General features: G+C 33.8%; 4 protein-coding genes across 4 annotated transcripts; all 4 read left to right on the top strand.

Annotated features, from left to right (window-relative positions):
- Positions 1-546: 546 nt before the first annotated feature.
- Positions 547-3,568, top strand: LOC122019485 (serine carboxypeptidase 1-like). The gene is made up of 14 exons (XM_042576947.1): positions 547-680; positions 819-967; positions 1,128-1,207; positions 1,643-1,765; positions 1,841-1,943; positions 2,057-2,094; positions 2,205-2,306; positions 2,384-2,462; positions 2,552-2,697; positions 2,783-2,851; positions 2,939-3,060; positions 3,145-3,258; positions 3,341-3,386; positions 3,482-3,568. Exons 1-14 carry the CDS (start codon positions 547-549, stop codon positions 3,566-3,568), a joined length of 1,392 nt encoding a protein of 463 aa, XP_042432881.1.
- Positions 3,569-6,559: 2,991 nt separating this feature from the next.
- Positions 6,560-8,212, top strand: LOC122019484 (zinc finger MYM-type protein 1-like). Its single transcript, XM_042576945.1, has one exon. It carries the CDS (start codon positions 6,560-6,562, stop codon positions 8,210-8,212), a length of 1,653 nt encoding a protein of 550 aa, XP_042432879.1.
- A 59-nt stretch (positions 8,213-8,271) lies between these two features.
- Positions 8,272-9,129, top strand: LOC122019483. Its single transcript, XM_042576944.1, has one exon. The coding sequence runs from the start codon at positions 8,272-8,274 to the stop codon at positions 9,127-9,129; it is 858 nt and encodes a 285-aa protein (XP_042432878.1).
- Positions 9,130-10,265: 1,136 nt separating this feature from the next.
- On the top strand, positions 10,266-14,273 carry LOC122021763 (ribosomal RNA-processing protein 8-like). Its single transcript, XM_042579917.1, has 8 exons — positions 10,266-10,600; positions 10,833-10,946; positions 11,568-11,682; positions 11,782-11,876; positions 13,324-13,430; positions 13,519-13,633; positions 13,782-13,826; positions 13,921-14,273. Exons 1-8 carry the CDS (start codon positions 10,409-10,411, stop codon positions 13,987-13,989), a joined length of 852 nt encoding a protein of 283 aa, XP_042435851.1. The 5' UTR covers positions 10,266-10,408; the 3' UTR covers positions 13,990-14,273.
- Positions 14,274-14,436: the final 163 nt, after the last annotated feature.

Genomic DNA, 14,436 nt, shown 5'->3' with positions numbered 1-14,436 from the left:
TCCATGGGTGGTGAGGTTAGGGTATTTTTGTCCAAGGGACTTTAAAAGAAAATTAAGGAATTCCTTCGCTAAATTTCACAAAGTTCATCCATTAGGGTATATGGTGAGTTGCCGTCGAGAATCTAGATCGATGGCCAATGGATAACACAGCTCGTCTTCCTGATTCGTCTTTCGGCTATTTTCCATCGTCTTTATTGCTGGTCAAGAATTTGCACCTCGAAGACCTCGAAGACGATGGATGCTAGACCCTATGCATCCCGGAAGAAGCGGAAGGGGTGAAGGTCCCAAACCAGCAAGAGCTCGGAGTTGCCAACCCTAAAGACGCAGCGTGGCAAGGCGGAGTTAAGGTTGTGTGTTATTTTTTTGGTGACTGTCAAAAAATGGGGAGGGGATCTTCTGGTCCAGGGGCGGACCAGGATAAGGGGACTAAGGAATCCTATCCCGGACCAGAGGATCTGGCCTCATAGAACACTTGCATCTTTCAACGGATGAGTTGTATTTTCATTTAAATGAAGAATTAGAGTATTGAAGAGATCAAAAGATATCATGGCGTCAAATGCTCTCATGACTCTTATTCTGATATTGTTATTTTTAATTTCTGTTGGAGGAGCACCAATTGATGCTGAGGTCAAGCAATTTCCTGGATTCGATGGCGAATTTCCTTCTAAACACTATGCCGGGTAAGACGCAAAAGCAATCAGTTTTGCCTTATCATCTATCATTACCCTCAAAAAATGCTTGTTCTTTTGTTGGTTCCATTATTCATTTGTTTCTATTCGATTCACATTCGCTTGTTTTTTATATGATATACTGAGTAGGTACATAGGTTTAGGGGATGAAGAACACAAGAGACATATGTATTATTATTTTGCAACTTCAGAAAGAAATTCTTCAGAAGATCCAATAACACTATGGCTAACAGGTGGCCCTGGTTGTTCTGGACTTGATGCGCTTGCACATCTTGTTGGTAAGACATCTCTAGTTTATTTGCATTTATTTTGTGATATTATATCACATTCCATATATAGTTACTTTTCGATACCAATCATTTCATTCGCATTTATGAATTCTTGGATTACTCTCTATATGTTGGTTTCTTCACTCACTTGAATGTTAACTTGCTTCAGGTCCTTTTGAGGTGGTGCCTGATACATTTCACTACACAAAGCAACCAAAAACTAGGCTAAGTCCCTACTCATGGACTAAGGTACAAATATGTTTTTTCTTGTGACTTTTGTAAAAAAAAAATCATGTTCTCAACTAGACACGTTCTATTTCTTTAGACTGTAAAATTGGTACTATTTGATTTAGTTTTCCACTATTCGATTTTTGTTTTTTAAACTCTTCGATTTGGGGTGTGCGAAGTGATACTAAAGTCCGACAATCCTTCCTATCTTATTGCCAATTACTCATTTTTAGAACACCACAAACATATAATCATATAATCCATAGCTTTGTTGCCACTAGAAATCATATAATCCCAACCAATTGTCATGTTTCATTCAAGTTTCCATTGCAAAACACAATGAATTTGTAGGGATTTCATAATTCTATCACTGAGTTGTTGGCTTCTAGCACATTTGGAAGCATAGAAACCACAGGAATCACAGAATATTAATTAATACTGCTAAATGTTTTGTAGGTTTCTAGCATTCTTTCTGTGGATTCTCCAGTAGGAACTGGATACTCATATGCTGAAAACGCCGATGACTATATTACCAACGATGACAAAACAGTATCTGATTTGTATGATTTTCTAATAAAGGTTTGGCAAAAAAATAATCTAATTATCATTTCATCGCAAATAGTTTCTACATACTAACATATTCTATATATGCAGTGGTATTCTGAGTACCCTGAGTTCCTTCCCAATCCTCTTTTTTTGGCAGCCTGCTCGTATACTGGTGTCATTGTGCCACCATTAGCCCAAGAAATTGCAAAAGGTATATCTGAAGAAAATGATCCAGCCAAACAATGCTTTGAGTGATTATTTATGTTGCTTGCTGTTTAATCTCATTCCTTTGTCTTTAACAAAGGCGTATTTATCTAATTTCAGGAATAGAATCTGGTAAAGAACCAAGGATAAACTTAAAGGTTATGTTACTAACATTACTTTTTATACTGTAATTCTTGATTCCTCACTTTTTTGCATTCTTATGATACTAAAACATAAGCCACTTTTTTTCCTCTCACAAATCTCACAGGGCTACTCAATAGGCAATGGAGCATATGATGTCAACTCCGAAAGAAGTGCTGTGGTGCCATTTGCAAACAGAATAGGGCTAATCTCAGATGAACACTACCAGGTGCCATTATTGTTTGTTGCAATTTATGGTACTTCTGCTAATGCAGTTCCAATCAACTCATTCTCAATTCTTGTCAGGACTTGGCTAGTTCTTGCCAAGGCAAATATGTTGGCAACGACGATCCTGATTGCTTGAAGAACATGAAAATTTTTCAGTCAGTGAGTCAAGTTTCGGTCCTTGTTTGTTGTTCTATAAGGTCTGTTGCAGTGTTACATGTAACACAATATGCACTACTCTTTTGCTGCCGCACATTGAAAGTATCAACCCTTACCATGTCCTTTGCTTGCGGTGCCATTTCAACATGGCAGTGAACATGGACTCCTATGAACATGATTCTCTCAAGATGTACCAGGACATTCATGGTGCAAGTCCCTTTAATGAAGAGTGCCATGTAAGCAGTTTACAGAGAACAACAAATGTTTGCAGTAGCTTTCCAGGAAAACTCTTTGGTAGCACTGACAGATTGTTCTTGACAGGGTTATGAACTAGCCTCAGAAAGACTGTTTGAATCTAAAAATTCAAGACGAATTGTAAACGCTGCTCCTGTAAGTGCAGTGTTCTTATACTGGTAGAACAATGGTCTACTTTGTTACAATCATCTCGAAAAAATAATTTTGACTCATGTTCTGCAGAGGGAAGTGACTGGGCAATGGATTAGATGCACGAAACGGTTAAACTACAAGAGAACGGTGTTGAGTACCATGGAGTATCATTTGAACCTAACAAAGAAAGGATACAAAGGGTTCATCTACAAGTAATCACATCATAAACTTGAATCACTTGAGATGAATAATTTTGGTGATTTAGAGAGGTTTTTCTTTGTTTTTATCCTTTTCAGTGGGGATCATGACTTGATGTTTCCATATACTGGACAACTCCAATGGATGAAATCATTCAACTACTCTGTCATTAACAAATGGCATCCCTGGACGGTTGATGGCAGCATTGCTGGGTAAGCCAGTCAGTTTTCTTTAATAAACCAAAATCAGTTTCAGTAGCTTGTTCGTCTTGTTCTCATTTTGTTCTTGGAACAGGTATGCTGTAGAATTTGAAAACAACCTTTGCTTCGCCACATTCAGGGTGACAAATCTTGATCTCTTTGAGATTTTTCCATGAACATGCAAATTAAAATAAATAAGAAAAATGAATAATGTTTTAATCCTTGTCATGAACAGGGTGGCGGCCACACTGTAACTGAGTACATGCCCCATGAGGCACTGGTGGTTATTGAGAGGTGGCTTGGTGGTGCTTCTTGCCTTTGATGTTTTTGACCTTAATCTTTACATTCAAGTTGTGAAGCTATTTCAAAGTATTTTGGTCATGCTTTAATTGTTGTGTGAGATTGATAAAAATACTCATAACAGTTGAAGACAAGTTCGATCATAATTAATCTATCCGAACTTCTTCTTAAATCCAACCCAATAGTTCTATTTCTCTATTGAAAATTTATTTATTTTTTATATCTCAGTAATTACTCTTTTTATCTAGCTAATATTTATATATTTGTTTTGTATTTTATTCTGCAAGAGATTATCATTAGCCCATCTCTCTAAAATCTAATAGTTAAGCTGTATTAATGAGGATAAAAAATCACTTTGAAATAGGATTAACATCACTTCTTTTTATTGATAAGGCTCTCAACTCAGAATTATTTTCTTGTTTTATACAGTCCCAATGTTCTTATAATTCTATAATAGTATTATATATACTACACAATTTCCCTTGTGTCCACATTCCAATGTTTCATCCAACCTATAATTATGATGCAGAATAGAATAAAGATTGTTTTGCAAGCTAGTTTTAATTAGGCACGTCAATAGATTGGATTTCATATTTTTTTTCTTTCTCATTTCTATTTATTATATTCATCTCCATCCTTATCAGATTTTTAACTTTCATCCTTGTATCTATATGGGATCAAATATATATCCTCATACCCATCAAATTAAACATCTAGTATACTCTTAATTGAAAATATCATATCGTCTATCATCTCTCAATTAACATTCCTAATTTTAATAAAGAATTTTAGGGAAGGCAGAAGAACTGTTAAATGTACATGATTTTTTCTGATTTAATTGAATAAAATTTACCAAAAAAAAATAATGTTCTAACATCAACTAAACTTCTGAAACTCTTCCCAAAAGATTTTTATTTTCAAGTTTGCAACAACGCTAAAGTATACTAGGCTAAGAATTTTTAAATTCTTGGATCTTTCATAATATTATTAACCAACCACCTTTTGATCCATTTTGTTAGAAATTCTTGTTGGCCATAGGACGGATTAGCGGAGGCGCTGGGCCGAGTGTATTCGTCTTTTGTCACTTTGTTAGAAACTCTAGTTCTATTTTGGTAAAGTCAAGAAAAAAATCATCCTTTGTACTAGTCAATTATATTTTTTAATTTATCTCTTCATACATGATTGTGAAACTAACTATGTAGAGTTGTTGATGAATTTTACTTTTTACTATTATCTCAATTTAATGTTTAAGTTAATTACCATCTTAACGTATGAGCTCTATATGCACTCTTTGCTAAATCTCTACGTACTTGATACGCATTGTTCTATTTGAGGCCATCATTACATAAATAATTTACACATTATTATTTTCATTTTACCATTTTATTATATTTTAGTGAGAATATAATTAAATATTAAAAATATCATTATATAATTTTTAATTGATTATTTAATAAATAATAAATAATTTTTTGCTATATGATTATTTTTAATAATCATAAATAATTATATGAATTTATAATTATATATTTTTATATAATATTTTCAAATCGTGACAAATTGTGATAACTGTGAATGAACTCGCGGTTTTAAAGCTTGAATTAAAGTTAAGGATTGAGAAATTGTCGTCTTCATAGACCATGAATTTTTCAATCCTTGTAGATTAGAGGATGATCCATTTTATAGATAGATCTATTTTGATGAACACTATCACTTAAATAGATGGAATCCATCATAATCAGAACCGGCCCTGATGCGGTCAACATGGGGCTGACGCACAGGGCCCCAATTCTTAGAGGGCCCATTTTAATTTATGTAAAAAATTTAATTAAAAGGATCTATTTATAAATTATAAACTATTATGGGTTTTTTTGTAAAAATGCCAAAAAAAATAACCACTGCTCTGCATCTTCGCTAAACCTAAAAGTGCCGCCTTTTCTACTTTTGCTGTTCGCCGAAGGCTCGCACAATTCGCCGAAGGCAGGTAGTATTATTGGTTAAATAAAGTTAATTATTTATTTACTATTTGCATGTTCGGATGACATGCAATTAACTTGTACAATCATACAAATATGTGATTTTCATGCAAATATTTGATTTTCTTCCACTTGTGCAATTATCCAAACCCTAGAAATTGTTCTTGGATTTTGCTGGTGTGAATCTAATTAGCCCTGTTCAGTCTGTGACTTCACACTCACCTGAAAAAATTAATTCTATTCTTATTATTAGTCAGTTAATTAATTAATTATAAAAATCAATTTTCCAACAGAAATTGATGAGAATTCACACAGACAGCAAGCTTCCATATGCTAGTGGACAAACTGTGCAGTAATTCTATTTTTTTTTTGGTTGCTGTAAAAATAATTTTTCTTTCATAGAGATTCAACTTGCAACTTCAAGATCAATGCGTAGCAGTAATGATCCATTAGTTACTCAAACAAAGATTAATGTATCATCTAAACTAGTAATTTGAAGTCCATTAATTTGTTCACATTTTACTACAATAATTAGATTTGAAGGTGCAACTTTCATTTTCAATGTAAATAATTATTATATACAAAGACTATTTGATAGTACACTTATCTTCATATGAATAATATTTTTCCTTTTCATATGTTTTACTTAGCAATTAGCATGTTGTTTTATTCCATGATAAATGTTAATATGTTATCTACAAAGTTACTTCTCATTTTTAGAAAATGAAGTCCCTATTGCAAGATTTCTAATTGTACAAATGTGAAATGCAAGATATCAAACTCTTAACTTGTAACTTATCAGCTTGTAGAATTTTACCTATCTACCTTACATTCATGTGCATATATGATTGAGTTATTCATACTAACTTGTGATTGTGTTTCTTAGCTTCATGGAGTAGAGATTCATTTTCATAGGAAATTACTTCATATGAAATTGAGTTGCAAAATGAACATTTTATAATAAATGCTTGTCTAATATCTATAATAAGTGGTTGTTTGAGAGTTTGATTTTTTTTTTTTTTTTGTAGAAAATTAGAATGTCTGATACTAGGAAGTATCTATCAGGACATGATAAGCGGAAAAAAAGAAAAAGAGTTGAAGAATTTATTGAGTCTCAAAGAGGAGCAATTGACAAATTTATTGTCAAAGAATCGAAAAATTCATCACTTGAAGATTTGGTTAATGAAGAAAAACAAGAAAACAATGGTAATGAATTACATGAAGGCTTAGCCATTGAAAATGATATAGAGGGAGACGTGAATGAGATTGAAGACAATGAAAGTGGTGATGACTTAGACTTTAAAAATAATTATTCTGAAAGTGATGATGATGCTATTAATGAAGTGAATGAAGAACCAAGTTCATCAATTCCACTTGACATTTTTGATCCTAAAAATTGGGAGAATTTAGATCCCAAGTGGAAGGATCAATTAGTGGAAAAGGGTCCTATAAGAGATGTATTAACTGGGAAAGGTCCCAAAGATAGATCAAATAGACGATTTTCTTCAGATTTCTATACTCGGATTTTGCCAAATGGTCAAAAGCACCATAGAGATTGGTTGGTCTACTCACAAGCACTTGATAAAGCATTTTGTTTTTGTTGCAAGTTGTTCAAAAGGGCGCCTCAACCAAGTCAACTAGCAAATGAGGGATACTGTGATTGGGGGCATCTTAGTAGTAGACTTAAAGAACATGAGACAAGTATTGAGCATATCAATTATTATGTTAGTTGGTCTGAGTTGCGTATCAGGTTAATGAAGGGTACAACAATTGATCATGCTATTCAAGATCAAATCAAGAAGGCAAAAGAGCATTGGAGGAAGGTATTACACCGATTAATTTCACTTGTGAAATTTTTGGCTAAACAAAATATAACATTTCGTGGTAGTAATGAGAAACTTTATGATGATAACAATGGAAATTTTATGGCTGCTGTTGAGATGATTGCTGAGTGGGACTCAGTGATGAGGGAACATATTGAAAGAAATACACATCATCATTATCTTAGCCACAAAATTCAGAATGAATTGATATGCTTGTTAGCTTCTCAAATAAAGAGTTCTATTGTTGAAATCATTAAAAAAGCTAAGTTCTTTTCTGTAATACTTGATTGCACTCCTGATGTTAGTAACCAAGAGCAAATGACTTTAGTTATAAGATGTGTTGATGTTTCTACAAGCCCAATGAAAGTAGAAGAATACTTTTTGGGATTTTTAAAAGTGGATGATACAACAGGACAAGGCTTGTTTGAAGAACTGCAAAATGTGTTGAAGAGTTTTGATCTTAATATTGATAATGTGAGAGGGCAGGGATATGATAATGGAGCAAATATGAAAGGGAGGCACCAAGGCGTACAAAAAAAATTGTTGGATATAAATCCTAGAGCATTGTATACTCCATGTGGTTGTCATTGTTTGAATTTAACACTTTGTGATATTGCAAATTCCTGTGGAAAAGCGAAAGACTTTTTTGGAGTAGTACAACGGATTTATACAATATTTTCTCATTCTACAAAGAGGTGGAAGATTTTGATAGATCATGTAACGGTAAAAGGTTTAACTCTCAAGTCATTGTCAATCACTCGATGGGAAAGTCGTACTGAAAGTGTAAAAGCAGTGGTACTTCAAGCTCAACAAATCAGAGAAGCTTACTTCAAGTTGCAGAAGAAAAAGACACTGACTCTAAAATAAGAAGTGAAGCTAAGTCTTTAGCAACATTTGAACTTGGAAATTTTGAGTTTTTAGTGGGTATGATTATTTGGTATGAGATATTGGGTAAAGTTAATATTGTTAGCAAAAGCTTACAATCTGAAAACATGCTTATTGACGTTGCTATGACCAAGATTAAGGGGTTAATTGCTTCTTTTGAAGAGTATAGAGAATCTGGATTTGGACAAGCTATCAATACAGCAAAAGAACTTGCTTCAACAATGGAGATTGATCCTGTTTTTCCTGAAAAAAGACAAATATATGGAAAAAGGCATTTTGATGAGGTTACATATGAGTCTTCGAAACTACCTCAAGAATCTGCTGAGGAAGCTTTTAGAGTTCATTATTTATTGTTCATAGTAGATCAAACAATTGGGTCATTGAAGAAAAGGTTTGAGCAATATGAGGAATATGAAGATGTTTTTGGATTTCTTTTCACAGCTGAAAAGTTGAGTTCATTGATTGATGAGGACTTGAAAGCTCGTTGTAAGAATCTTGAAAGGAAACTACAAAGAAAAAATGGTACAAGACAAGATGTTTCAGATTTGGATGGAGATGACTTATATCAAGAACTGAAAATCATACAACATATTCTGCCAAAGGAAACAAAAACAGCAAGTGAAATACTAATTTTTTTGCAAAGAATGAATTGTTTCCCGAATTCATTTATTGCATACAGGATATTATTAACTATTCCGGTGACTGTCGCATCTGCAGAAAGAAGTTTTTCTAAATTGAAGTTGTTGAAATCTTGTTTGAGATCAACCATGACCCAAACAAGATTGAATGCATTAGCTATGATTTTGATTGAGAGTGAGTTTTTAGAAAAATTCAATTATGAAAAATTGATCGATGACTTTGCAAATAAAACTGCAAGAAGATCAGTTTTTCATAGTTAATTGTAATAATTCTTTTTCATTTTCTAATACTGAGAACAATATTGAATATAATATTTTTTTTATTATGGATTTTAGTTTATGTGTTCTATTGATGAATTATTATATAGTATCGATTTTATTATTTTTATCTGAATTTAAAGGGCCCATTTTTTTTTTTTTTTGCACCGGACCCTTCAAAGTCTAGGACCGGCCCTGATCATAATCTACTAATCACGATCAATAGACCATCCTCTATAGTTGTCCAAGGGACTTTAAAAGAAAAATACGGAATTCCTTCAATAAATTGCACAAAGTTCATCCTTAAAAAAAAAATATATCCGCTACCTTAGCGGTCCCCTCATGTCGGCCCCACGAATATGACGAATATGGAGGGAGGTCACAAAGTTCATCCTTTAACCCTCTGTTTGGATAGAGTGAGGGAAAGTTCATTAACGGAAGGAGAAGGGAGGGAAATGAGGGAAAGTAAAGTATTTAACTTCTCCTTGTTTGGGAGAGATGGAAGGTTCATTAACATAACATGTATTATTTTGTTTGGGAGGAAAGAAAGAACAATGAAGGTTAAATAGATAAAGTTACAAAAATACCTTTATTTTTTAAATTAGAAAATTTTCATAATATTAATATTTATTTTATAAATATAAATTAGATATTTTTAATAATAAAATTAATTATTTATATTAACATTTAAATTAGCTATTTTTTTAATAAAAAATTAATTTTTTATATTATTCATAACAAAATAATGGATTACCGATAATCAAGTAATTAAATGAGAGAATTCTTATTTTTTAAAAACTTATTAAATTTTGATAGAAAAATTATAAAATAATAGATATCTTCTTAAATTTTGACGATAAAAATAATTTCTCCTTTCAATTCAGTTAGAAGATGTGTCGAATCCCCTCCTCTAATAATCTGGTAGCGAGCTGTGAAGAAGGCGAGGAAATTGAACTCCAGCGATATAGTAAAATTAAAAATTGAAATATTTCTTAAACTATTAAGAACAAGGATAAAATTGGAATAAAAAATATTTTATTTTTCCTTCCCTTTCCTTACATCCTAATTCGGGGTGTAAGAAAATCTCTCTTATCATGAGTAACAAAGGTTAAAGTTTACCTTTTCAAAGTTTCCCTTCCCCTTATTTCCCCTTCCCCTTCCCCTTCCCTCACCTCCTCCCAAACAGACCATTAGGGTTTATGGTGAGCTCGTCTTCGTGATTCGTCTTGCGGCTATTTTCCATCGTCTTTATTGGTGGTCAAGAATTTGCACCTCGAAGACGATGGATGCTAGAACCCATGCATCCCGGAAGAAGCGGAAGGGGCGAAGGTCCCAAACCAGCAAGAGCTCGGAGTTGCCAACCCTAAAGACACAGCGTGGCAAGGCGGAGTCTTCCTCGCCGCCGCCCCATCCTAAGAGGAGAAAGGTTGAACCTTCATCCAACTCCAAGTCGCAACCTGGTTTCCTTGAGAAGGTAATTAGTCGCATCATTCTCTGGCACCGAGGATTTTGTGTAGGGTTTCAAAAAATGGCACCTTTGTTCCTTGATCCCTTTTCTTCCTTTCGTGGTCTGTGTTTTCTTTTCACAGGATTCTTTTTTTGGTCATCTTTTTTCTTAACCTTCGTACTCTTTGCCTTCTCGTTTCTATATTTCAAGTCGTTACATTTTTTTTTCTCACAGCCACAATGTTTTAATTGATCTGTAGATGAGAATGAGGTTATCAGGAGGCCATTTCAGAATGTTAAATGAGAAATTATACACTTGCAATGGTACCGAGGCATTCAACTTATTCAAGGATGATCCGCAACTATTTAATGTGGTAATTCTACTTTTTCATTTGTATGTCTTGTTTTATTTCTCTCCAAAGATACTGATTAGACTTGCCGAGGCTGCTTATAAACTGTTGCATTTTCGATGCCCATTATCATAACCAGTAATGTTGAGGAAATTTGTCTGAATGTTTTGAAATAGAAAGATAACTAATGAGCAGAGTATGGAAGAAGCGTTAGTATAAACCTAGTTGATTTGAGAGCATGATTTACCTCCTTTATCTTTATTTTCTTCCATATCAAATTTACTCTTCTATATTACATCAGCAAGCAAAAAATTCTTCAGGACTAGATTATGACGTGAAGTATCACATATTCTGTTGTGACTTATAAACTGCTGCTTTTTCAATGCCCATTATCATAACCAGTAATGTTGAGGAAATTTGTCAGGATGTTTTGAAATAGAAGGTTAACTAATGAGCATAGAATGGAAGAAGCCTTAGTATAAACCTAGTTGATTTGACAGCATGCTTTACCTCCTTTATCTTTATTTTCCTTCCATATCAAAATTACCCTTTTATATTACATCAGCAAGCAAAAAATTCTTTTCAGGACTAGATTATGACGTGAAGTATCACATATTCTGTTGTGACTTATGTTTCACTCGTTAGTATCATGCAGGATACCAAGAGCAAATGTTGCATTGGCCACAACAACCAGTTAACACGATCATTAAATGGCTAAAGAGTCATAGTTCTTCTTTGACAGTTGCTGATTTTGGTTGCGGTGAGGATACTTCGAAATTCACTTTGGGTTGAATACTATTTCTATATTCAAGTGGCATCATTAACCTTATTTGCATTAATCCATTAAATCATACTCTAGGGAATGCAACACTAGCAAGAAATGTGAAGAATAAGGTCTTCCCCATTGATCTTGTTTCCAATGACCCATCAGTAATTGCCTGTGATATGGCTCACGTATGCACTACCTCTTATCTTTGTAATGATTTTATTATTGATTATTTCCTTAACATGATATTGCATTTTACTTACTTTTCTTTGTTTCTGTCTATGTTTATAAAGATCTAAACTTTGATTTCTTTCTAGCTATTCGTCTTCTGATATGTCCTTTAAGCACCGGATCCATTGTTCTTGATAAGTTCTAATTAACTATATTCATATATTACTGGCTTCTGTTACCTAATGTTAAAATGACTTGTCTTGATGTTTAATTATTTCCTAGTTCTCCAAATTCAAATGAAAGTAGCGACAATCAGTATTTCAAAATCAAATCACTAGTTTCTTTTGTTTCTACCCAAAATGAGTCCCAGGTCAGATCTAGTTCAGCCTTTATTTTAAAAAAAAACAAAAGAATAGGAATTTTGGTAAAAAAACTGCTATCATGAACTGTTTAAACCTGCCCGCCTATACATGAGGATCAGTTGCCAACTCCCACCCAGATTGCTATTTTCTAATTATTTTTGTTTATATTTTCATTTGTATCAGTTAATGGTGTGAACCTCTTCCTTGGTGAAGTAAGCACTGACTAATAAGGGATTGAAAATGTTGGCTGAATTCAGACTAGAGATTCATGGTTCTGTTACGGTGATTTGAGATTTATGCTTCTGTTATTATGACTTAGGCTATGTTTACTTGGAGAGAGGGAGATTGAAGAGAAAGGAGAGGGTGAAAAGGAGGGAGAGGAGGAGCAATAAGGGATAAAACCTTGATTATTCGGGCGAGGAATACGGAAGAGGTAATGAAATTTTCAATCTATACTATTGTCTCCAACTTTCCATTTATTCCAAACTCTTAAGATGGTGGCAGTCTGCAGTGGGGGTCAATGACTCAATATGTTCATATGTTCGTGGACAAATGTCACGAGGGTGATCTTCCATGTACCAGGCAGTGCCCTACATGGTGACAATGCGTTAGAAAATATCCACAACCATCATAATAATGAATAACATGACCTAAGTAAATATCACAATCAAAATATGCATTTTATGCCTTTTTCAAATAACAAAGCAAATTTACAAAGGATACACAAGATCATTTTTGTTGCTTTGTTTATTCTGCATTGATAGTTGTGCAGTTGATCATTTAATTAATTCCTCTGAAGCTTACATGTAAAATGCTGACTGTAACTGCCACCCCTCTTAATGTCAGATAGATGAGTTGCAATGCATTCTACTATATTTTTTTTTGCATTTAATGTATAAGATCATCATCAAACTTCTGTGAGTACTTGCCAGATAATGCAGTTGCACCCTTTGGTCCCCACTCCCAATATCAGTGTTGACACCCAGACTTCTAGATACTCTTGATCCCGTGCATCACTTTTAACACAATTATGACCTATAGTAGATATTCATACCTGATATTAACATGGCTAACAAGTAACTATGGGCATTTTTATTGGCAGACACCACTGGAGTCGATCTCCATAGATGTAGCAGTTTTCTGTTTGTCTTTGATGGGAACCAACTACCATAACTATTTGCTGGAAGCTAAACGAGTTCTAAAGCCCAGGTTAGCCATGCAATTTTGTTCTTAATTCAGTGTTCATGTTCTTTGCTAAATGTATTTTAATAGATTAGCTACCAATGCCATGGTGCAGTGGCTGGCTTCTAATAGCTGAAGTGCGGAGTAGGTTTGATTCTAACAATGGTGGAGCTAATCCTGATGAGTTTTGCGAAGCCATTGAACAACTTGGTTTGTCTTTGCTTTCAAAGGTTAGTTCATTCAGCCATCTAAAGCTCTCTATTTGCAGCGAGCACAATCTAACTAGACAAACTGAATGGTTATCCTTGCCAATGCTCTCATGAGTGGGAGAAACCCACCTTCCGCTATGTTGCTAATGCTAAATTAATTGGTTTCCAGGATTTTTCTAATAAGATGTTTGTTATGTTCTACTTCAAGAAAACGGTAAGATTTCATCTCACAGTTGCTTTAGTCAGGTATCGAAGAATTTACATATTTCATAATAGGTTTGACTGGAGTTGCCAACATTGTTTTACAGGAAAGAAGTACCAAAGTCAAAAGCATTGAATGGCCTGAATTAAAACCTTGCATATATAAGAAGCGATGAATTTGGTGACTGTAAGGACCACAAACATTGGATGGATACAAGCTTTATCGTAGTGAGATGATGGCTATGTATGGGATTGCTGATCATCTACAATGTCTAAGGATAGTAGTGGGTTCTGAAATGAAAAATAGAATAGTCAATAGTAGGCATCCCTACACTGGCCATGTAACTCATTTGTCAGCAATTCTGAGGAAGTTTTTCATTTGTTCTTGTTTTCTCACTACATTTGGAGCTATATGCTTATAGGCAAGTTAATGGTATTTATGAAAGATCATTTATTTTCTTGTTATTGAATTCATTATGATGGCTTGTCTTCTAGTTTCTTTTGCCAATAGCAACTTGTTTTTTCTTTTATGATTAAACGATGGCTCTGTAATAGTCAAATGGATCCATATCGAAACCAGGTAACACATATGAACCATGAAGTATGGCACAGCATATACCAAG

This window comes from Zingiber officinale, chromosome 9A (assembly GCF_018446385.1).
Source record: "Zingiber officinale cultivar Zhangliang chromosome 9A, Zo_v1.1, whole genome shotgun sequence".
Taxonomy (NCBI): domain Eukaryota; kingdom Viridiplantae; phylum Streptophyta; class Magnoliopsida; order Zingiberales; family Zingiberaceae; genus Zingiber; species Zingiber officinale.
The sequence above is the reverse complement of the archived record's forward strand: the minus strand, read 5'-3'. Positions and strand labels throughout refer to the sequence as shown.

Excerpts from the sequence above, each read along its gene's own strand:
- LOC122019484 (XM_042576945.1), top strand. The coding sequence starts at position 6,560 with ATGTCTGATACTAGGAAGTATCTATCAGGACATGATAAGCGGAAAAAA.
- LOC122021763 (XM_042579917.1), top strand. The coding sequence starts at position 10,409 with ATGGATGCTAGAACCCATGCATCCCGGAAGAAGCGGAAGGGGCGAAGG. Across the intron at positions 11,683-11,781 it reads AGTTGCTGATTTTGGTTGCG|GGAATGCAACACTAGCAAGA; the intron begins GTGAGGATACTT and ends ATCATACTCTAG. Across the intron at positions 13,634-13,781 it reads GTTTGTCTTTGCTTTCAAAG|GATTTTTCTAATAAGATGTT; the intron begins GTTAGTTCATTC and ends ATTGGTTTCCAG.
- LOC122019483 (XM_042576944.1), top strand. The coding sequence starts at position 8,272 with ATGATTATTTGGTATGAGATATTGGGTAAAGTTAATATTGTTAGCAAA.
- LOC122019485 (XM_042576947.1), top strand. The coding sequence starts at position 547 with ATGGCGTCAAATGCTCTCATGACTCTTATTCTGATATTGTTATTTTTA. Across the intron at positions 1,766-1,840 it reads TGTATGATTTTCTAATAAAG|TGGTATTCTGAGTACCCTGA; the intron begins GTTTGGCAAAAA and ends CTATATATGCAG. Across the intron at positions 2,463-2,551 it reads GAACATGAAAATTTTTCAGT|CGCACATTGAAAGTATCAAC; the intron begins CAGTGAGTCAAG and ends CTCTTTTGCTGC.